This window comes from Pipistrellus hanaki, assembly GCF_964339955.1.
Source record: "Pipistrellus hanaki genome assembly, chromosome: X".
Taxonomy (NCBI): domain Eukaryota; kingdom Metazoa; phylum Chordata; class Mammalia; order Chiroptera; family Vespertilionidae; genus Pipistrellus; species Pipistrellus hanaki.
Genome location: NC_140524.1, coordinates 95,553,405 through 95,576,764, shown reverse-complemented (window position 1 = coordinate 95,576,764; position 23,360 = coordinate 95,553,405). Strand labels below are relative to the sequence as shown.

General features: G+C 44.1%; 2 protein-coding genes across 2 annotated transcripts in view; one reads left to right on the top strand and one right to left on the bottom strand.

Annotated features, from left to right (window-relative positions):
- The first annotated feature begins 747 nt into the window (after positions 1 to 747).
- On the top strand, positions 748 to 16,910 carry PDHA1 (pyruvate dehydrogenase E1 subunit alpha 1). Its single transcript, XM_084869693.1, has 11 exons — positions 748 to 916; positions 5,242 to 5,301; positions 5,827 to 6,000; positions 6,941 to 7,067; positions 7,607 to 7,698; positions 8,457 to 8,549; positions 9,298 to 9,453; positions 9,881 to 9,952; positions 12,302 to 12,369; positions 13,728 to 13,836; positions 14,666 to 16,910. Exons 1-11 carry the CDS (start codon positions 860 to 862, stop codon positions 14,828 to 14,830), a joined length of 1,173 nt encoding a protein of 390 aa, XP_084725819.1. The 5' UTR covers positions 748 to 859; the 3' UTR covers positions 14,831 to 16,910.
- Positions 15,095 to 23,360, bottom strand: part of MAP3K15 (mitogen-activated protein kinase kinase kinase 15) — a gene marked incomplete at its 5' end in the record, with an annotated part of 64,114 nt that continues 55,848 nt past the window's right edge. The window contains 7 exons of the mRNA XM_084869978.1: positions 15,095 to 16,670; positions 17,891 to 18,003; positions 19,323 to 19,545; positions 20,205 to 20,310; positions 20,921 to 21,106; positions 21,982 to 22,226; positions 22,744 to 22,902. Of these exons, the coding sequence (XP_084726104.1) occupies positions 16,582 to 16,670; positions 17,891 to 18,003; positions 19,323 to 19,545; positions 20,205 to 20,310; positions 20,921 to 21,106; positions 21,982 to 22,226; positions 22,744 to 22,902 (1,121 nt within the window). The 3' untranslated portion in view covers positions 15,095 to 16,581. The remainder of the gene's footprint in view (positions 16,671 to 17,890; positions 18,004 to 19,322; positions 19,546 to 20,204; positions 20,311 to 20,920; positions 21,107 to 21,981; positions 22,227 to 22,743; positions 22,903 to 23,360) is intronic.

Here is a 23,360-nt window from a genome sequence, read left to right as displayed (position 1 = left end):
GGAGTCTAAATCTGAACCCAGTACCCAGGTGCAATACCACTGGCACCCAGTTAGTTAGCACTTGGACCTGGGAACTCCTCTGAAGAGACCCCAGAGCTGTTTTTGTGTTTCTGGTCTGTGCTGTCACCATCAGGCGCGCCATGCTGTTAGCTCACATTGAATATGTGAATCTAGAACTAGAGCCAAAAGGCTTTTCCCATTGACCTCTCAGTACTACATGGGGAATCGATTTGGGGATCCTAGTCAAGTAGACAGGGCAGCATTTTCCAACTGTGAAAACACGGTCTCTTTAAAAATCAGCGGCAGGACCATTTATAGAAACCAGATGTTCTGACATTTGACATTGCTAATTTTTATCGTCCGGTGTATTGAGCGAAGGCGGCACCGGCAGAACTGGACACACGATAGGACTGGCACGATTTCCAATGTCCACAGCTACTCTGTGGTATTACAATTTAATACCAATGTAATAATAATTCAATTTAATAATTAAATCCCAGAACGCGCTTTCCCCGCGGTGTCCGGGAGGCGGGGCCCCACTCTCCAACGCAGGCGCCCTCGGGTCACGGCTCTGCACCCGCCCTCACCAAGGGGTGACTCAATAGCCCTCAGCCCCGCCCCTCTCTGGCGCAGACAACCAATGGGCGGCTGCAGGCCTCTCCTGTGGGCGGGGAATTCCCTGATAACCGTCCTGATTGGCCCACGGCCCGGCGAGGGCTATGACATAGCACGCCTCCGTGACTTCACGCTGCGGCTGAGGCGTGGCTTCCGCTCGGGCGCCTGAAGGAGACTCGGAGGCTGCCGGGTCGCTGTGCTTGTGCCGGGAGGGAGTCGTGGGCCAAGCCGCCAGCCTCGGTCCATGAGGAAGATGCTCGCCGCCGTCTCCCGCGTGCTGTCGGGCGCTGCCCAGAAGCCGGTGAGTCGGCGTGAGCCGCGCAGGGTGCGGCGCGAACGGGGTCGGGGCAGGAGGACCCGGTGCGTGGGCGGCCTCGGCGCGGTGCGGCTGCGACTATGGCGCGGGGACTGCGTCCGGAGCCCCGGAGCCGCGAGCCTTTGTTTTGCCTCCGGGCGATGCGTTTCTGTCCCGGCGGCCGGGGAGGAGCGGCGGCGGGGCCTCCTGCGCCGACCGGGCGGGGGTGGGGGCTTTGCGGTATCCGCATGGAGGTCTGGCGCGGGGCTGCGTGGGCCCCGGATCTGCGTGTGCGTTTTACTGCAGACAGAAAAGGGGGCCTTGGACTTCTCAGTCTCCAGTTGACCACCCTTCCCGGTCCATTCATTCATTTAAAAAAATATTTATTGATGGTGGTATTACATCTGTCCCCCTTCCACCACCCACTCATTTTGTCTTCCTAATTACCTTCCTCTTGACGCAGAGGCTACGTAGAATGTTAAAGAGCATGGGATCCAGAGACGGAGTGGCTCCTTTGAACACCATCCTCGCCATTTGCTAGCCCTGCGACCTTGGGCAAGGTGTTTTTATTTTTAATCCTCCCCGAGGATATGTTCCTACTGTTTGCCCGAAAATAAGACAGTGTCTTACATTCATTTTTTTCTCCCAAAGTTGCGCTAGGTCTTATTTTCAGGGGATGTCTTATCTTTCCATGCGCTAGGTCCTATTTTCGGAGGATGTCTTCTTTTCGGGGAAACACGGTATTTGTTTTAGAGGAAGAGGAAGAGAGAGAAACATTTGGGGAAATTGAACCGGCTGCCTCCTGCACGCTCCCTACCGGGGACGGAGCCTGAAGCCTGGGCATGTATGTGCCCTGACTTGGAATGAAACCGTGTATTCTTGGGTCATGGGTCGGCGCTCAACCACTGAGCCATACCCGCCGGGCTGAATTGATTTTTGAGTTGCGGTCGTCTGTTAGCTGGATAAAGCAAGAGTGGAACGGAGCTTCATTCCGTCAGAAATTCTTGTTGAGAGAAGACCATTGTAGTGGTAATGGATTCTCCATGTATAACATTTCTTTTTCTTTTATTTATTTATTTATTTATTTATTTATTTATTTATTTTATTTTATTTTTTAATGAGGATAAGAGGATGAGTTAATGCTCCTTACTTTGAGCTCCCCGCTTCTTGGCTATTTTGGGTATTTTTTTTTTTCTGTTGCCTGCATATGTGGCACAGAGGAAAATATTTTTTAAAATATTAACTGTATTAACCCTAGATTGTGTGTCTGTGGCCTGAACCCCCGTTTAGTAGTTCCCCCTTTTTGCAACAGAGCAAATTCGCTAACCAGTGTTTCTCTAAGCTGTAATAATTGATGTGTTCCCACAGTGCTCAGTGCCCTTTGGGCTCGTGGTTCTCATGCTCATTCATCATCAGGTTTCAGTTGTGTTAACACAGGTTGCTTAGAGTGTTCAAAGTGTTGGTTTTAGAATCATATATATGTGTGTATATATATATATATATATATATTAACTTAAGTACCTGTCATTTCATATTTGAATGAGGTTAAGAGTTTTCAAAATTTTTATTTCACAGAAGATTAAGTTGCATTTAAAATGCTATTCTTTGTCTTATTGTTTGTGTTTATGACTCTTATTATTATTTTACTTTTTAAGTAGTAGGCAAAATGTTATACTGGTAGAGTCTGGAATTTGAAAAATATTTTCTCTTTCACTTGAATGCTGCTCTTCAGGGGAGACCTGCAGCCAAGCTATCTCTCCCAATTATTTTTTAAATTTTTATTTATTGATGAGAGATTTTTTTTATTGATAAGAGAGATTATTTAATGAGCAGAGAGAAACACCGATGTGACATCAATGTTGCTCTTCAGGGGAGACCTGCAGCCAAGCTATCCCTCCCAATTATTTTTTAAATTTTTTAATTTATTGATGAGAGAGATTTTACTTATTTATTGATGAGAGAGATTATTTATTGAGGAGAGAGAAACATCGATGTGACATCAGTCAGCTGCCCCCCTCTCCCAGAATCGAGCCCACAAGCTGCTCTGACTGGGAATTGAGCCCATGACCTTCTGGTGCATGGGATGACCCTCAACCAAGTCACACTGACCCTCCCAATTCTTGATCACTGCACTGTGGGGGTGGGACCTTCCCATTCTGTGTGTCTACCTCTCCTACCAGTCTTGATGTGGCTTCTTTATATTCTAGACTGGAGGCCCTGTGCACCAAGCAGGCCTAAGATGGCAGTCGGACATCTCCCAGATTGGAGGCCCAATTAGAGGCAGGAGAGGCTCCTGCCACTGCCCCTGTGCTTGCCAGCCATGAGCCAGCTTCTGGCTGAGTGGGACTCCACACAAGGGGGAAGCTCATACGTTCAGTGTCTGCCCCCTGTTGATCAGTGCTTCTCATAGTAACTGGCTGTTCCACTGTCTGGTTGATTTGCATATTAGCCTTTTATTACATAGGATTATGGGACTTCTGATATAACTTAGTCTTTAGGTGGTTCTCAGTGTTGGTTCTACAATTTAATTGTAATTTTGATGTGATCATGGAGGAGGTGAGCATAGCATTTACCTACTCTCCTATCTTTACTGGAAATCCCAAATAATTTTTTAACTGCCAAAAATAACACATCTGTTTTGTGATTGCCAAATATAACGTTGTCTGTCACCTTACCCCTCTCAGCTCCATTTCTTCCCAAATTTTTCAGTTTTCTTCATTTAGTCTTAGGTATTTTAATGAACTTTCTCTACTTCTAACTTAACTGAAGCATTTGTTTCTAGTAGTATTTAAGCTTTTTTCCCTCCAGCAACATCATTGTCTTTACTTGTTGGTTTTATTAGATAATGGCCTGTTGCTGGTAAAGAGATAAGATTATAATAGTTTTCTGCCTGTAGGCTTGTACACTTCCGAGATACAACTATCAGGTAATCTTAACCCCTCACCAAGGTGAAGTTCCCTGTTCGAAGTTGGATGGCTATGAATCAGAAGTACTTAAAAATTTATTTCAGAGGGAGAGGGAGAGAGAGAGAAACATCAATGATGAGAGGGCTGTCTCCTGCGCGCGCGCGCACACACACACACACACACACACACACACACACACACTGAGAATGGAGCCTGCAACCCGGGCATGTGCCCTTGACTAGGATGGAACCTGGGACTCTTCAGTCCGCAGTCTGAGCCCAACTGGGTAGGGCCCAAAGTCCTTTTTGTGGCATCTGAAGAATGTGCTTCAATTCTCCATGAAAAGAAGTCATGTGAAAATGTGGCAGAGTGTAGCTAAAATAGCCCGATAATTTAACCTGTACCTTAGCCATCACATAGAATATTTTTGCTGCAAGCAGGTATGTTCAGTTGTAAGAATGAAAAGGTTTTTACCCCACCAAGTGGTGACAGCCCTTAACCATCAAGAAGGGAACATTGCTGTAGAGAACATTGCTGAAGCCCCTTGTGGGGCTTCAGGAGGAACCTACCCAAGATATAATCTGTTCACATTATAAAACAACCCTCAAATCCATTATTTTTAAGTTAGGGAGTGCTGAGTACCATTTCTTTTGACTTATACATTTCTCACCAATATATTTATCTCATACTTTGAGTACTCTGAAATATTTTTCTTCTAGATCCATTTCATAGAAAAGTGGTTTGCCTGAAATGGAGACTGAATCATAGTTTTATTTGAAAAATGAGTCTGAAAGTGAAGCTTAAGCTTGCTCAATATATCTGGTTATGACTAAAATAGCATAAACAAAGCTCACAGATTATCTTGTCTTTTCAACTTGGCCTTTGACTTAATTGTATCCTCATTGTAGTTTCTTGGGAAACAAAGTGACTGAGTAGATTGGTTTGTTTTTTGCCCCCATTTTCTTTCTGCTGTTTGTCTTCAAATAAGGGGTACAATCCTGTTTCATTGGCCAAAGTGTGGATTCATTTGGAAGAAAAGATCTCACTGCAGTGCAGAGAAGGGAGATAAGCCAGTGAATATATTGGGGCTTATTCATGTTCCAGGACTGCATCCTGATAACAGATTAATAATAGTAATGACTTTAGCCAAAGCCGGTTTGGCTCAGTGGTAGAGCGTCGGTCTGTGGACTGAAAGGTCCCAGGTTTGATTCCGGTCAAGAGCATGTACCTTGGTTGCGGGCACCAGTAGAGGGTGTGCAAGAAGCAGCTGGTTGATGTTTCTCTCTCATCGACGTTTCTGGCTCTCTATCCCTTTCTCTCTGTTAAAAATCAATAAAATATATTTTTTTAAAAAATAATAGTAATGACTTTAAAAGTAACTGAGAATAAAAATACTGATATATTTGTGTATTTTGGTCTTTCAAGGCAAGCAGAGTGCTGGTGGGATCCCGGAATTTTGCAAATGATGCTACATTTGAAATTAAGGTAAGAGGTCTTTTACTTGTGTTAACTTTCCTGCAGGTCCCTTTAATATACAGTTTTACCCTTGGAATAGAACATTTGATATTTTTTTTGCTTTTTTACCATTTTCTTTTAAATGTTCAGAGACGTTTAGCAAAAATGTACTCTTCTTAGCAGCTTGCTGGTGTTTGGGGTAGAAAGAAGGGCAAGCTAAAAAAATAAAAATTAGACTCCAAAGTTTAGAATGTGATTCGGTAAAACTTGAGTGAGAAGATTCTTTGAATACTTTTTTGAACGTTTTCAACCTAGAACTCTCTTGACTTCAAGGGGTTTTCAGAGAAATTCATCTTAGCAAAATTTCCTTCCTCTGGTACCCCATCCCATTGCACAGTGAGCTTTGTGATATAAGGGGTCAGAAGCAGTATGCAGCATTTCTGCCACGTCCCTGTGGGTTTTGAGTTAAATATTATTTGTGAAGGGGCTAGATCCTAGCATGGGGTTGGCAGCGTTTACACTGTAGTAACTGGAAGACAACTGGTGCCATTTTAGAAGTGTGACCTTCACCGGCTGGAAGAGGGCCCTCCCGTCACCACCGTGCTCACCCGGGAGGATGGGCTCCGATACTACAGGATGATGCAGACTGTTCGCCGGATGGAGCTAAAGGCTGATCAGCTGTATAAGCAGAAAATTATCCGTGGTTTCTGTCACTTGTGTGATGGTCAGGTGAGTGATAGTTTTGCAATAAAGTCGTGTCATTTAGGAATTTAAGTGTGGCTTCCACCTCGTGGCTATTACTCCGCCTTATACATTGGGAGAATTCCAGGCAGGTATTTTACAATAAAAGTGAAAATGCTGAGGGAGAGCTGCTATGCAGCTTATGCTAAAGAATCTATTCATGCATTACATTCCTCTGCCTTTATGGTATTGTGATCACCTGCATTAGATATACTTTTGGGGTAAAGGGTTTTTGTTTTGTTTCCTGTGTGTGTGCGGGAGGGGGGGGGTTGTTAGAATTTAAGTTCCTACAGGGACCAGCTAGGTCAGTGGTTGGCAAACAGGCTCGTGAGCCACATGTGGCTCGTAAGCCGTGGTTTGCCGCTCTGTTGACTAATGAGTTTGCCGACCACAAAGCTAGGTAGAATAAATGAGTGAAGAAAGCTAGCTATACAAAATAGAGAGTGTGACAAGGACTGGTGGTGAACTGGAATAGACAGCTCCCACTTGTAGGGGATGTCATGACTTGGTTCCAGCCAGTTGGCGCCATATGGAAATAGGGGGCTAATGCTTCCTGTTGTTCATTTCTTCAACACAAGACAGAAGACTCGATTTTCTTGTGAGATTCCCTCTATTTTAAATGTTGACATCTCATTTGGGATTTCTTTTTAAATCACCTTACAGCCCAAAGAAAACATTCATCTGTGGATTGGCAGTTTATGGCTTCTGCTTCTGTTTCTCATGATAGAGCTACTTTCTGTGGTTATTAAGGAAGAGTTCAGCTAGGCCAAATGTTTCATATTAGTCTAGGTCAGCGGTCAGCAAGCTCATTAGTCAACAGAGCTGCAAACCGTGGCTTGCGAGCTACAGTTTGCAGACCACTGATCTAGGAAACCTTTTAATTTAGAAGTGTGTATTGTATTAATTGATGCTTCTTCCTTTAATGCAGGAAGCTTGTTGCGTGGGCATGGAAGCTGGCATAAATCCCACAGACCATCTGATCACAGCCTATCGGGCTCATGGCTTTACCTTTACTCGTGGGCTTTCTGTACGAGAAATTCTTGCAGAGCTTACAGGTTTGTTACTAATTTACCAAAAGGGGAAATCAATGAACTTAGTTTTTAAATCTTTCCTATTAAGGTGCTAACTCCCATCTTAGCCAATTTGGCTCAGTGGATAGAGCGGCAGTCTGTAGAATGAGGGGTCCCGGGTTCGATTCTGGTCAAGGGCACATGTCTGGGTTGCAGGCTTGATCTCCAATAGGGGTGTGCAGGAGGCAGCCAGTCAGTGATTCTCTTTCATCATTGATGTTTCTATTTGTCTCCTCACTTCCTCTCTGAAATCAATTAAAAAAATGTTAAAGATGCTAACTCCTTATGAGTTAATATTAAACATTTGAATGAAAAGAAATACAAATATTCTCTGCCTTTTGAGTAAAGTGACCACTTAAGGACCTGTAGAACAGGAGGAATATGTGTGTGCACAGAGGGGCAGATGCTTATACAACTTAATTGGCCTCTAGAGTCCTAATGGGTGAGCCCCTAAGTAAACGTTTGGGTGTGGCTTTGTTTGCATATTTGGTCTTTGATGCATATGTGTGTGCTGCCATTTCTAGGACGCAGAGGAGGCTGTGCTAAAGGAAAAGGAGGATCAATGCATATGTACGCCAAGAATTTCTACGGGGGCAATGGCATCGTTGGAGCTCAGGTAGTTGAGGAGGGGGATTGCATACTTTCCTAGATTGGGCCCTTGTCTCTGTCTTTACAATAGTTCATGCCCCCGAGAACTTCCCTCTGATGTATTTCAGTACTCTTGGAGCTTAGAGTGCTTAATCAGACCCATTGCTTTGTACCCTACCATTTGATCATTTAATAAATAGATTTGGACAATGACTTATAAGTAAGCAAGAGCCTCTAGCAGTGGAGCTATAACTTTACTTTATCATTTATATTTAAGTACATTAATTACTTTGTCACATCCACTTGGCCCTACTTCTTCCTGCTACAGACAGTGCTGATGCTAGAACAGAGAGGCAGATGATTAGCATCTCAGGGCTTACTTCGAGTGCCTATGCTAACTTTGTGTTTCTATCAATTAGTGAATAATGAAGAAGTAACAGCATAAAATCATATCTAGATTGTTTGGTTTACTTTCTGATATATTGAGATTTCTACAATATGTTTTTTTTTTATGCCTAGGTTTTATTTTTTTTGCCTCATAATTAGTTGGATCTTTGAGTTCAGAAATGTTATTGCTTAATATTTGAGAGTATAATAATTACCTTACTCTCTTGCTTTATTTCTAATAATGAGGTTAGAGTAAGCATAGATAGGATTGGGGTAGGGAGAGTTTGTAGTGATGGAATAATTTCTATCTCAATTTCTGGTGAAGAGTTAAAATTCAGAGCTTTAATTTCTCCCCTTGTGGATTTCTGTGCTTGCTTTCTTGGTTGTCCTTAATACTAGGTACCCCTGGGAGCTGGGATTGCTCTGGCCTGCAAGTATAACGGAAAAGATGAGGTCTGTTTGACTTTGTATGGCGATGGCGCTGCTAACCAGGTGAGTGTGGGCCTCTTTCAAAGTGTTGACTATTCTTAGGTCAGTTTATAGAGAAGATATTATTTATTGGTTAAAATAGACAAGGTAAATTTGGGTTTTATGGGCAGATTAGAGATTCACCTCTTGACATATTTTATAAGTGCTTTATAGGGATGCGCTCCTGTGAGGGAGCTTTCCTTTACTCTATACCTCAGTGCTTTGTGGACCTTTTAATATTTAAACCCATTGCAAACCAATTCTTAAAGCAGTACCGTGATGTACTGATTCAGTCTCTGGAAGGCCTTGGCATTGTCAAACTCCTCTGATAGTTTCTGAGCCTTGACTCTGCTTTTCCAATCATGGTCTGAGGCATCACTAGTCTGTGGATGGAACTTTTTAAGGCCCTGCTGTGGATGCTGATTCTTAGATACTGGTTCACTGGTTATCCAGTGAGTCTCTTAAAACTTACAGTAAAGCATAAAACTAGGTAGCCACACATTTTTATGTGTTCCTCTTTTCTCTGGTCTATATACTGCCTTGGCCCCACAGAAATAAGTGGTGTTTGCTTTTCATATCCCTTAATTGGAAAACATGATGCTTGCTGCATCCCACCCTCCCCCCACCCCCCACCCCCACACACACACCTTTCCTCAGAAGCTTCGTTGTAGATACAGCTTTTTATACTTTATGAAAGCTTTCTGTCAGGTAGGATGAAATCTGAGAAAAACAGCAAAATGACCTCACTTGAACTTCTTATGCATGCTTCCAGGGTCAGATATTTGAAGCTTACAATATGGCAGCTTTGTGGAAATTGCCTTGTATTTTCATCTGTGAAAATAACCGCTACGGGATGGGAACGTCTGTTGAGAGAGCAGCAGCCAGCACGGATTACTACAAGAGGGGCGACTTCATTCCTGGGATGAGGGTAAGGACACCTTCATGGCTCAGTGCCTCTGTGTGGGTGTGTACTTGACAATTTCAGACAGATTGAAGAGTTGTATTTTTGGGTGTGTTTTTTTTAATCCTCACCTGAGGATATTTTTCTCGTCGATTTTTGTAAGAGAGCGGAAGGGACAGAGGAGGGGGAGAGAAACAGTGCCGGGAAAGAGACACCTTGATTAGTTGCCTCCAGCATGCACCTCACAGGCAGGAGATGGAACATGCAACCCAGGCATGTATCCTTCATTGGGAGTCAAACCTGCAACCCTTAGATCTGTGAGCTAGTGCTTTAAGCACTGAGCAACTACCCAGGGCAAGAGTTCTATTTTCTTAATGCAGGAGCAGCTCACATAGGATTCAGATGATCTTAGGCGGTTTGATTTTTACTCTGTCCCTTTGCCATGTATTAACAGGTGGATGGAATGGATGTCCTGTGTGTCCGGGAGGCAACAAAGTTTGCAGCTGCCCATTGTAGGGCTGGAAAGGTAAGACTTGATCTGTGGCCTCGGGGCTAGAGATTGCGAGAGATGTTTCTCTGTCTTAAAGTTAACCCTTTGCACTCCGAACCATTCTGGACATTGGCTACCAGCTACTCGACGCTAACGGCGGAAACGTGCGTTGAATTAACTCAATTCCCCGTAATCACTAATAAACTGCAATGTCCCCTGAGAGGGGACATCCGAGTGATATGCTAGAATTCCGATGTCGCCTGAGAGGGGACAGCGGAGTGCAAAGGGTTAAAAGATTGCCTCCCCCGTGTCTGTCATAGATATGCAGGGTAGCTACTGACTGAGGTGCATAAGATAGAAGTGGAGTCCGGTCAAGTGAGTCAGATCCCTTTATAAATAGAGTTGTCTTGGTAGCTTACCTCCTGGGAAACATTCCACATTGCTTCCATTTTCCAGGGCTTCCTCAGCATTTTGTCTCTGTCTTCATCGTTACACTTGATCTAGTTTGCCTTTTGGTTCGGTTAATTATGTGCCTCCAACCCCCCATTAACAATAAGCTTGTGTGAACAGATTGGGGACCCCCATAATGCTCAGCAGAGAACTTTGCTTATACTGTGTAATAGGCATTCAGTATAAGTTTGTCTTCTACAAATTAAATATTACGGTTGAAGTACGTAATCTTGATCTTGCTGTTTCAGTTCTAAGAATCTTGATCTTTCAGTTATGCAATGGAGAGTACGGTGAGGTTGGCCTGACGAGAGGAATATGTACCATCAGAGCTAGTGGAAAGGTGTTTCCTCTAGATCAGTGTTCTACAGCCCAGAAAGCATGCCCAGAGGTTCACCTTTCAGTGACTGTGTGTGTCTGGGCACTAATGTAAATTAAGATTTGGCTAGCAGTGATGAAAATGAAAGAAGGGGTGTGAAGCAGCCAGGGCAATGCAGAGCAGTTAAAGAAAAGAATAAAATAGAGCATGATGAAGCTGGGAGGTTGGTGCCACCAGGCTCAGCAGTCTATATCAGGACTGTAGGACTAGGGGGTCCAGTCAAGCCCCTCCCAGTTTCTAAAAGAAAACATGGGCTCTAACCTCACATGGAAACAGGATCAGTGGTTTGTAGAATGTGTTGACTTTCCCAGCCTGACCAAAGCTTTATCTTGGAATTGGGGGGCGTCTGGAAAGTCCCTTATCACCACCTTTTTTTTTTTTTTTTTTAAATATATTTTATTGATATTTTACAGAGAGGAAGAGAGAGGGATGAGAGACAAACATCTATCAGCTGCCTCCTGCACACCTCCTACTGGGGATGTGCCTGCAACCAAGGTACATGCCCTTGACGGGAATCGAATCTGGGACCCTTCAGTCCGCAGGCCGACGTTCTATCCACTGAGCCAAACCGGTTTTGGCGTGCACTAAGTATTTTTTTAAGTATTAATTGGCACAACTCTCAATTAGGTTATTACTGTTTTGCAGATGAGGAAACAGAATTCTTAAGAGTACATATCTAGTATATATTACACTAGGATTGGAACACAAGCACTTGGACTCAGAATCTCCCTTTTTATCTACTATACCAAACTGCCCAGAGATCCTAGATTCACTTCCTTCCCCAAAGGGTGGCTCTTGTAGGGAGCTAGTGTTTTATGAGCAAGCTACCTGGTTGTAGCCAAGCTGGCCAAATCCCGAGCAGAGAGACAGATGGGGTCAAGTATCAGGGTACCGGCCAGCTTCTTGTTACACACTGGCCAGATCTGCCTGCAGCAGGATTGGTTGCTAGCCCTTACGGAACACTGCCTGAAATGGGTGTGAGGTGGAAATTCAACGCCCCAGCCTATCTTTAGTTCTGTCCTTTTGTGCTTCCCAGCACACATGGAGAATTGCTTTAATCTTATTTTGTTAGTTTTAGTATTTTTCTCTAGTGCTTTAAAAGGATCAGTATGCTTATAGATGCCACCTGTGATTGGAGGAGAAGACTAGCTTAGTGACCCTGAAGATAAATTCCACCCCTCTTTCTGCTGCCATACCTGCTTTTTAATAGGTTTTTCTTCCTTAAACTCCAGCTGTTTTTATAGGATTATATGACAAATGCAACACTGATGGAACAAACATTCTTTAACATCAGTAGGCTCTGTAATATGCTAAGTGCCTTTTTGATTCCCAACAAATTGGGGCAGGTTCCTGTTTAAAATGAGAATGAAGAAACATGCAATCTGTATTAGAAATGAGAACAGATAAGAAGCAGTCAACTAATAAATACCTGACAACTCACATGGTTTATGGATCTGTTAAGAATATGTTTGATCCTGTAAGTGTTTGCATTTGAGGCCATTGATTGTTGGTGTGCTGTGCCTGTGGTCTTGCCTAATCTCCCTTGGGTTCTGTTTTAGGGGCCTATTCTAATGGAGCTGCAGACTTACCGTTACCATGGACACAGCATGAGTGATCCTGGAGTCAGGTATGGTCATGGGAAATATGAACATGGTGTATAAAAGTGGGATGTGCTATGAATGATGCTATTCACATGAAAAAGCAAAGCACTTCAACACTTGCTTTTGAAGTCAGACATTAGCTGGAGTGAGTCCTGGCTGGAAAGCAGTGCCTCCCAATAAATTGGTTCCAATATAGAAAGTATTCTGAAAAATCCCTACTATATAATAACTACATGTTAGCATGAACGGCAATAACATAAAACCACCGAGAGAAATTCTTCCATAAAGCAGGTCTGATGGTGTAGTAAATTGGGGAGGATTACCCCAGATTCTTTCATGGCATTATTTTTTCTAAAGTGAGAAATTGAAAATGTTCTAGCTGGCACATGGGGCATTCGGTATGTCAAAATATTAATAGATGAGTCACAAAAGATAGGGTACACTAGAAAATGGGAGTTTTACGGGTCAATTAGAAATTCTGGCATGTAGTGCTGTGTCCCAGAGAGTGACACAGTAGTAGATTTAGTCAAAGTAAGCCATAGCAAGCCTTTGAGTGTAGAGTGGAGGAGTTCTAAGGGAAAATATAAAGAGCAACTTCTTTGGAAAAATGCACTTTCTGTAATCCTGTTCAAAAATTGTCCTTTTAGTGTCATTTCAAATGATGCATGGGACAAGGATGTATTATAGATTCAAGAATTGGAAAACCTGTTATGCAAGCTTTTTGCTGTCCACACGTCTTCGGGGTCTTAAGGGAGAAGAGAAAGGCACATTTATTTCCTGCTTGACATTCTACTGCCTCAGAGTCTGATTATCACTGCTAAGAACATACCTACTGTCCCCACCTACGTGAAATTTAGCTCAAGGGAGGGGGGCAGTTGACAGAGGCTCCACCACTTTCTGCAGACCCTACCTCTAGGGGTGTCGAACTCAATCAGAGAAGGGGCCAAAATCTAAAATCCAGCCTAAATCTCGGGCCGAATGGTTTACTGAACAGTCATAAACTGACAATGTCATAAACTGACAGCGGAGTGCAGTGATGACAGCGCGGTGCGGGCCACATTGCAAGGCCTGGCGGGCTGGATTTGGCCCGCGGGCTTTGTGTTTGACACATGTGCTAGATCAAAGATGCAAAGAAAGACTTGGCCCCATGTGGTCACAATGCTGGAGAAGCCAGGTGAATGAATTGGCAGTATAGTTTTCGATAGATAGAAACAGCTCTCACAAAACAGCAGGTTCAGTTCTTATGCTTTGAAATTATAATTCTGTCATTCCATCAGTGACATAGGTATTGATGAGTTCCATCTCGGCAACATACTTCCATATATCACAGAACTCTGCTATACTGGAACTGTTCTTACCTACTTCTGTGTTTCCCTCCCTGTAGTTACCGTACCCGAGAGGAAATTCAGGAAGTAAGAAGTAAGAGTGACCCTATCATGCTTCTCAAGGATAGAATGGTGAACAGCAATCTTGCCAGTGTTGAAGAATTAAAGGTATTGTTACTTTTGGTGGTTTAAAAGTGGGCTTTCCTTTCTGAGCAATTGATATTTCTCCACACAAAAGTAGCTGCCACGCCTCAGTAACTACCTTTCGGGAAAGTATCTATTATCACAGAACATTAGTCATATTGGCCAAAGCCTGTTAAAACTTCCCAAGAGCACAATTTTTTCCTGGAAATATAGTTTGGTGATTATTTTTATTTTTTATTCGTGTTTCCACACTAGGATAGATGTGTGTGCGCATGCGCACGCGTGTATAGTACTTTAAAAACATTTTTATTGACTTCAGAGAGAGAAAGGGAGAGGAGATTAAAAAAACATCACTGATGAGAATAATCAATAGGCTACCGCCTGCACATCCCCTACTTGGGATCGAGCCTGACACCCGGACATGTGCCCTGACCTATTTCATAGGTCCACTGAGCCTCACTAGCTGAGATATATTAAAATATTTTATTGAGTTTTTACAGAGAGGGATAGAGAGAAACATCAATGAGAGACATCGATCAGCTGCCTCTTGCACACCCCCTACTGGGGATGTGCCCACAACCAAGGTACATGCCCTTGACCGGAATCGAACCTGGGACTTTTCAGTCTGCAGGCCGACGCTCTATCCACTGAACCAAACCGGTTTTGGCTATACAATTACTTTAAATATTGATATCTGTACTATAAAATATTCCTGTCATTGTGTCAGTTAAATAACATCTTTGTAGCAGCTATTAGTACTAGAAGAATTGTAGTTATACTAGCAACAGGATCAGAGTATAACTACTTGATATTTACACTGTTTATTTAATCTCGAACTGTAATCTGATTTTAGGAAATTGATGTCGAAGTGAGGAAAGAAATTGAGGATGCTGCCCAATTTGCTACAGCTGATCCTGAACCACCTTTGGAAGAACTAGGCTATCACATCTACTCCAACGAGCCACCTTTTGAAGTTCGGGGTGCCAATCAGTGGATTAAGTTTAAGTCCATCAGTTAATGGGACACTGCATGTAATGGATGGTTACATCTTCAGTGGGCTGACAGCAACTGTAAGGAGCTCTTGTTCTCACCCATAGAATATATGTAGATTAAGGTAGTAATTGCATGCAGTTTATACATAGGTCTAAATAGGTAACAGATTTTGCTTAACTTTCTCAGATTATTTCCTTAAAACAATTCTATTTAATCTTGTTTGTATACTATTTTAACAGGTACTTTTTAGTTACTGAAAGGAATAACAATTCTTTGTATGCCTGTCCAATTCTGCTACTTTATTGTTGGTGGGGGGTGGGGGGGCTCATTCCCCTGTCTGGCCCCAACCTCACAGCTAACAACAGCGCACATTAATGCACACACACACACACACACACACACCTGTAAGACAACATTTACCATAACCAGGCAGTGGGTAGAAGGACAGTTCCATTTTTAAATAGGACTACTTCACAATCATTTCAAAGGTCAAATAACTTAAAGTGCAATTAACCAGTTACTGTTAACTTATAACCTAAAACAGTGATTCCCAGCCTTTTTGTTAAAACACCCATTGTTTTATCTTTGCAGCTAGTGCTATATAGGATGTGCTGATGTTTTTTCATTGAAGTAAATTAAAATTCATTTTTAAGAATTCCATAATACTCGATGTCAGAACTGTGGCTCACATTACTGTCCTCACAATACATAACCGTTCTACTCACCTTTAACCCTTTGCACTCCGCTGTCCCCTCTCAGGGGACATTGCAGTTTATTAGTGATTACGGGGAATTGAGTTTCCGCCGCAAAGTAGCGTCGAGTAGCTGGTAGCCAATGTCCAGAATGGTTCGGAGTGCAAAGGGTTAAAATGTTGATAAAACAGAGACATAAAACATGAAAGCCAGTGAAAACATTTTATTAACTATTTAGAACTTTTAAAATTGTTCATGGTAACGTGTGTGTCTGTATGAGAAACTTTTAACAACAAAGATGTCCTCTAACTCTTTAGAACTTCAAGTTTTTAAATTATTCGTGGTGTTTTACGTGTGTCTGTGTGAGAAATTTAACAACAAAGATGTGAGCTCCTTGCTCACTCTGACTGATTAAGCCTTATCTTGGGTTGCTGGGGCCCCCTGCCTCCGTCTTCTGTACTGGGAGACTTCACTCCAGAGCCTGCAGAGGAGCCCACCACTATGAAACAAAAAGAAAAGTTTTCTTTAGAGTTCAAAAAACTCTTCACAGAATACTTTAGAAGCCCTATAGCAAAAAGCATATAAATAATTCTGTATTTTCTATCATGTTGTAAAAACTTAGTTAAACTAGAAATATGTTCTTTTCACACATGGAAGTGACATTTGTGCCCCAGAAGGAGTGGCGCATTGTCTTAGAGGCATATGCAGGCGTGCTGATCTGTACGGAACAGCCCGTTTAAGATGCCATGGCAACCAGAATGTAGGCTGCAACTTAAAGACATGTTTTGGTGTAGTGCAGAACGGGGAAAGCGCTTATTCCACCTTCCTGCTTTTCCTACAGAGCCTTTAGCTTCTGCCACCTCTTGGCTTTACTTCCAACTTGAACCTGGGAAAACTGCAGAGTTTAGAGTTTTCTAAACCATAGAAAAAGGAAATACGTTCAATGAAGGGAGAAAGGTAGCAGCAGTTTGTTTTCTACTACTGTATTTAAAAGCATAATCACCTGAAAAAAGTTTTTCTCTATTGTACATAATCACACGAAAAAAAGTTTATCTCTATTGTACAAAGTGTTCTGAGGCTATTCTTACCGCAGACCAAGATATCTGAGTTCCTCCTTAGTGATGTCATTAAGAATATCAGAAAGTTTGTAACCTTCTTTAACAATCTGAAATAAAGATCAAATGCATAGGAGGTAAGCACCTTTGTAATTATAGCATAGGATTGTTTTTTGGGGTTATGTATAAATTTACCTTTTCAATAGTATTTGTATCTGCTCCTTGCATTTGCAACCAGTCTACAAGCTCTTGATATGTTCTCTGCCCATAAGATGATGCTGGGTTCTCTGTAGTAATTAGAAGTTTGTGTTATTATATATTGATGTGTAACAATAAAACTTCAACAGTGACAAGGAAATTGAGAATGTAAATGTAATGTGAAAAGGGAAATGGATTGAGCCTGGCTCAGCTGCTCTAGTACAAAGTGTACAATAGTCCAGAGTCAAATAATCCTTACCTGTGACCTTTAGCTAGTTTGGAACTTAGTTATGTATCGCTTTAAATACTTACTCCCATCTTTAAAATGTCTTTTCTCAGGAGTCACATCCCTAACTGCACTGGAAATTAAGGGAGGAAATATATTTTTAGTGATATTTTGCCTCAGACCTCATCCATTCACATTCCAAGAGATAGCTGTAGCCCTTTTGTAAGCAGCACAGAATGGGCAAAGCAGGTTTACTGAGGTGTAACAAACAGTAAATGACCCACTTTTAGGTATGCAGTGAAGTCTTGTTACCATCACAATCAAGATACAGAAATGTCAACCCAAAGATGTGTAGCAAGGAGCCACATCTTTTGTAATCAATCACCTCTGCTCCCTCCCCATTCTGACTTCTGTCCTTATAGATTTGCCTTTAACAGAATATTGTGTAAATAGTCTATATTTGAGGAGTCATAGTATATAGCCTTTTGAATGTGGCTTCTTTCACTTAGCTTAACAAAATTCCTTTTTGTTATTGATTAGTATTCCGGAATCTACAGGAATACTTACTTAGTTGTTAATTAGAGAATAATCTCAATAATGTCACAGTTAACTAGAATAATAGCTTTTATTTATGTTAATCCTCACTCAAGGATTTCCCCCCGTTTATTTTCGGGGAGACTGGGAAAGAGAGAAAAGACAGAAACATCAATTGGTTGCCTCCTGCAGGAGCCCCGGCCAGGGCCGGGGAGGAGTTTGCAACCAAGGAACATACCCTTGACTGGAATTGAACCTGGGACCCTTTGGTCTGTAGGCTGATGCTCTATCCACTGAGCAAAACTGGCTAGGGCTAGAATATTAGCTGTTAAATGGTCTCTCACACAGACATAAGTCAGAGCAAGTTGAAAGTCACTCACCATTAGAGCTTAATTGTGACAGAGAGTGGCACAATTCTTGAGTTTTCTGTATTGGGGTTTGCTGTACAAGATTCTGGTATGCTCTCTCTGTTTGAAGTAGGCTTTTCAAGAGTCTGGTTTAAAAAAAAAAAACCATCATTCCAAAGAGTCTTAACACCATTCAACTCAAATATGTATTTAACATTAGAGATTGAGAAAAAGGCACAATCCCAATGGTCAATCTAGTTTCTTCAAAGTTTTGTGAGCAGTCTGTACATGGGTAAATTCCTGGTTTCCTCCCCTTGGGGGAAAAAGGATTAGAGCTCAGGGCGGGAGTATATTTTTTTCTCAAAATGTACCATGAACCAAGATAGCCCAGTGGAACTCAGCCAGAATTTGTCTCCCTAAGTCAGATTAAGTCACTGGAACTAGTGGTCAGGCTTTTTCCTCCTCTTAGGGGACTAAGCTGAGGAGGTAGAAGCTTGCTGTACAGCAGCTGGTCTCACAGATGCTCATACCAACTATTCCTAGGCAGTCACTTTGGGCAGTAGGTACCATCTTCCTGCTCTGCCCCAAACGCAGCTAAAGCACCTTTATACTGCGAGGACGGTCATGCTTTGTAGGGATTTCATGTTTATCAAAGTGCTAAGTATTACTATCAACATTCACGTCTGTCATATTTCAAAAACTTCAAAAATTATGCCACCACCACCAGCTCATTGAGATTCCAGATCTTCCTAAAAAGAAATGATTAGATCTGCCTAAGATTCAACGTTAGAGATCCCTCTGGGTGTATACAGCTTCTCTTCCCAAATATGTACACTTGGCACCTATGTCTCCCCATTAAATATCAACTTTATGGATGATCATGGGGTAAAAAAGGCATCATTTGGAACCAATACCAACTAATTCTCTATAGCTGTGGCTTATACTTTTCATAAATCCACTGAAAGGAATCATTTTACTTTTCTAATAATTTTAAACACCTACTATGTGCCAGGAAGGAAATAAAACAGACCGGCTCTAATAGTGCCAGGGTCCCTTGGCCCGGAAGGCAGTCCACGAATGCCTGCTGAGGGAATCCTGACAAACCACAAGGAAGAGATTCAAAGTGGTAAGGGCAAACTTCTTTGGGGCCAAGGTTACGGGCCAAATGCCATAGTAGAGTGCTGACCAGTCCGCAACTTGGCTACTTCTGTAGGAGCGGGCTGTAGATGTCCACTGTACCCACAGGCCATGCCAGGGTTCCTATTTGGCAAAAAAACCAGAAAACTAAGATGCTGCTGCCTTTAATGTGACTAAGTGCTGTGCGGCCTGGATTTCCAATATAAAAGGCAGGCATTTAATTTGCCCAGTTCCCTGGTGGTGAAGAATTCTTTTCTGAGACCTGGCTGAAGCACTCAACTAAATCAGTTGCCTTGCTGGTTCAGGTCCTTGTCCCACCCTTACTGACCTGCCAGTCTCCTTCCTCAGACGGTCCAGCTGGAGGCCCAGGTCCCGCTCGAGCTCCTGGCGCTGGGCTTCCCGGACAAGTGTTGAGGTGGGTCTGGTACCTCCGGGTACTGCCTGCGCTTCACTTCCAGGTGGGTCTGCTGGGGGACCATCCTGGTCCGTCTCATCTGGGTCCTCATCCATCCTTTCTATTTCCAAGATGGGCTCAAAGTGGGCTCGGAGCTCTACGCAGTCATGGAGGAAGAAGAAAGGACCGCGGTTCAACAGGACCAGAGCCTCGTGTACCCGCCAGGGTTGCTGGCCCTGCCAATGCAACGCTGGATTGGGACTGATTTTAACAATGGGGAGGAACTACTTCACTCAGTTCTTGGCAGTGCAAAAGTCATCACCCCCAGAGCAGGGAGTAATGTGGTCCTGGGGATGAAAGAGCTTCTCTCGGAAGTTAAAGCTGAGCTGGGCTCCCATGCATTCAGGGGAGCAGGCAGAAGACAGGGAAGGAGTGAAATCCAGAGAGGAAATGGCAGTGTCAACACAAGTGTTACACATCTTCCTTTGCAGGAAGAAGTTACCACAGAAAGAATCAACTTGAGTAGTAAGCGGCTCTAACAGTGGACAAGAGCAAAAGATATCTAGAGTTACACATGGTGATTCTGAGAAGGCCCCACTCAATTCTCAACCCACCAGCAGGTGTTCCTAAGGATGCACTGTAGCATCTATGCTAACTTTCAGATCATGGGTTTAGTCTTGGTTAGGCCCGGGGGGCACAGAAATACAGCGCCAGAGAAATTCTTAGAGTCAGAATCTTAGCCCCAAAGGGTCTGTGACACTTGTTTTATTACAAGGAAGTATGGCCAAGATGGAGGAGAGAGAAGCAGGCACTTACGTGAGATGAGAATGACGACTGCAGCCATCACCGCTCGCTGGATGATGATATCCATCGCAAACATCCACTGGGCATTAATTAGATGGTGCCTCAGCATTCTCGTCACCTATAAAACACAAAAATGCAGACTTATGGTCCACTATACTTCTAAGAAGCAAGTTTTTACTAATTCTAATTTCTACTCTCTGAGATAAAGTGCTAACCACTCTGCTCTGCATTTCTACCCTACTTCTGGACTGAGTCTCCAAGCTGACCCTAAGTCATGCTGGGGTCTAGAAGATGGGTACGGTGATCAAATCTACTGCCCTGGGCCTCTTCATTGCTGATTCACTGAGCACTTACTGAGCCTGAGGACCCATGAAACCTCAGGCTCTGTGTTGGAGGCTTACAACACAAAGCTCAGGCAGACATGGTCTCACACCTGGAACAACTCTGGGCAGACACAAGCTTAACCCCCAAACCTAGTCTGCTGGCAAATGCTACTTGTTCCCAAATCCTGCACTCCTGCTATTTGTGGCCAAACTCAATTGACCTATTCACCTGCGGTTGCATATTCAATGTTTAGAAGAACTGAAACCCAGATTCAGGTGTCAACAGGTGAGGAGAAGGGGACTGTGAAAGAAGATGGTAACTGAACTCCATGGGATTGGCTATGCGCTGCTTCAGTGGGCTTCCTGCTTTCTGGCATGTTCTCTAGGGCCACATAGAGTACTTACAACGCTCTGAAATCCAAACAGTATCAGAGGAATCTGACTGAGTAAAAAGCTGTCAAACTTCAGGTCCTCCTTTAGCTCTGATATCATGGATGCCATCACTCCATGCTCCTCGGAGTGGATGAAGTCCCTCAGGATCCCAATTATTTGCTTGATGTGGTCGGCTGCGAGGTGCGGTTCTTCTGAATTCTGATCACACACACACACACACACACACACACACACACACAAATCACTTTCAATGAGTAAGTCCGAAAGGAAGCAAAATTCAAGAAGTATTGTGGGAAAATTTAGGGGTGTCGAACTCAATCAGAGAAGGGGCCAAAATCTAAAATCCAGCCTAAATTGCGGGCCGAATGGTTTACTGAACAGTCATAAACTGACAATGTCATAAACTGACAGCGGAGTGCAGTGATGACAGCGCGGTACGGGCCACATTGCAAGGCCTGGCGGGCTGGATTTGGCCCGCGGGCCTTGTGTTTGACATATGTGATAGATTGTCCATGATGCATCTGCTAAAGAAGTCTGGATGCCTCAGGTGAGATGGGATCTCTCTTCCTGGAATTCTTTCCATCTTTTCTGTTAGAGGGTTCTATGGCCCTCCCTTCTCGCTGGCCCCCACACATGCAACTAAGCCCCCCAGGAATGTTTCAGGCATCCTGTTTAACCCCTTTTAAAACCCAGCCTTGAACAAGGCTTTTTCAAAAGAGGCAGGGTGGGGCAGTGGCCTCTTCCTGAAAGGACCTTTCCTTATCTAAAATCAATTCTCTCCCTAAACTGGCTGCGCTAGAACAGGGGCAAGGGCTCGGAGCTCCTGGGCTTTGTGCTGCCATTTGGCTTACTTGCCACCAGGGGGCATCACAGACCCATGCATGGCGTGATTCACTGCAGTGTTAGGCAAATGGTTTCAGCAGTTTCTCTTGCATTTTCTTTTGTTTTGTTGGAGGGATGGACATTGGGAGATAGTTAAGGTGATTATTATAACTGCAGATGTTCCAGGGTGGCAGGAACCTCAGTCCCACTGGATCTCTCTGGGACTTGGACACACCCCCCCCAGCCTGTACCTGGACCAAGTACTCCTGCAGGTTGGAAGCTAACAGGTCCTGCCCATCCCAGAGGATCTTGTAGAGGATGGCACGACACTCCTGGTCCTGGTGCAGCAGGAAGGGACTCGGGTCCCTGTTCTCGGGGTTCAAGGCTGCATTCTGGTCTGCTGCCCTCTGGTCTTCCGTGATCTGGCTCTCATCCCAAACCCTGTGGACAGGCACAGGTGACAAACAACCCCTGTGTCCTGAGCAAAGCTGGTATTCTAGGACCCCATGGGGGAGTGTCTAAGAGGTGACTCTGCAGTGTCACCTTCAAGAAGATAAAATCACAGGAGGCAGGCTGATGGAGGAGAGATGCAGTGTGTTTTCTCTCTTAGCAGCAGTGTTGGGAGAGGGAGGGTAAAGGGGGAAGGAAGACTGAAGGGAGAGAAGGGAGTTAAAGGGTTAATGAGGGGCAACTGGGGAGGCAGGGGGAGAGGAGGGGGGGTTAAAGGGATAATGGACAACTGGGGAGGCAGAGGGGGCGGGAGAAGAGGGCAAGAGACCAGAGAGAAGGGGACAAGGAAAGGAGGGAGATGTAGGAGGGAAAGACCAGTGAGAGAACACACTGCCCCCCCCCCCCCTTGCATTGTTGGCTCCCCTGCCACCTGGGCAGATTCAGCAGAAAGAAACAAAAGCCCTTCAAGTCCATCTGATTTTGACCCGGTAGGCGTTTTGTAGCCACCCGCCCCTCTGCCACCCCATGAGTGAGCAGGCCTCACAGGCACACTGCGAATGGACGGGGCAGACAGTACCTGAGCACGTTGCAGAGCCCATGCACGGGCTCCCAGGCATTCTCTAACCTGTTTGGCTGGGCGTCCAACTCCAGGGGGCCAGGGGTTCGTTCTCTGCTGCTAGCACCCTCAGATTCCCCCAATGTGATCTGGGAACACGCTGCCGCTGCGTGGGGCAAACATAAAGGGGCAGAGGCTCAGAGAGGTAGGGGTAGGCTCAGAGAGGTAGGGGTAGGCTTAGAGAGGGAGTGTGCAAAAGGGAGGGCTCAGAGACTGAGAAGGAGAGGCACAGGTAGGATGCTGAGGGGGTCAGAAAAGAATGCTGGAAAGAAAGCTCAGAGAGGGAGGATGGGGGCTCAGAGAGGGACAATACTAAGGTGGGAGACTCAGGGAAAATTCTGGGGAAAGGATCAGAGGGAACTTGCTTGTGGGGTGGGGGGTGCTCAGAGAAGGAGGACGCTGATGGGGAGGCTCAGACAGGGACAACACTAAGGTTGGAAACTCAGGAAAAAATACTGGGGAAAGGACCAGTGGAAGTTGCGGGGGTGCGGGTGGGGGTCTTTGCTACTCAGAGAGAGAAGGGGAAGCTAAAAAAAAAAAAAAAAAAAAAGGATGGAGGCTGGG

Coding starts and splice junctions, on each gene's coding strand:
- PDHA1 (XM_084869693.1), top strand. CDS start 860: ATGAGGAAGATGCTCGCCGCCGTCTCCCGCGTGCTGTCGGGCGCTGCC. Junction 7,699..8,456: donor ATGGCATCGTTGGAGCTCAG/GTAGTTGAGGAG, acceptor CCTTAATACTAG/GTACCCCTGGGAGCTGGGAT. Junction 12,370..13,727: donor ATGAGTGATCCTGGAGTCAG/GTATGGTCATGG, acceptor CCCTCCCTGTAG/TTACCGTACCCGAGAGGAAA.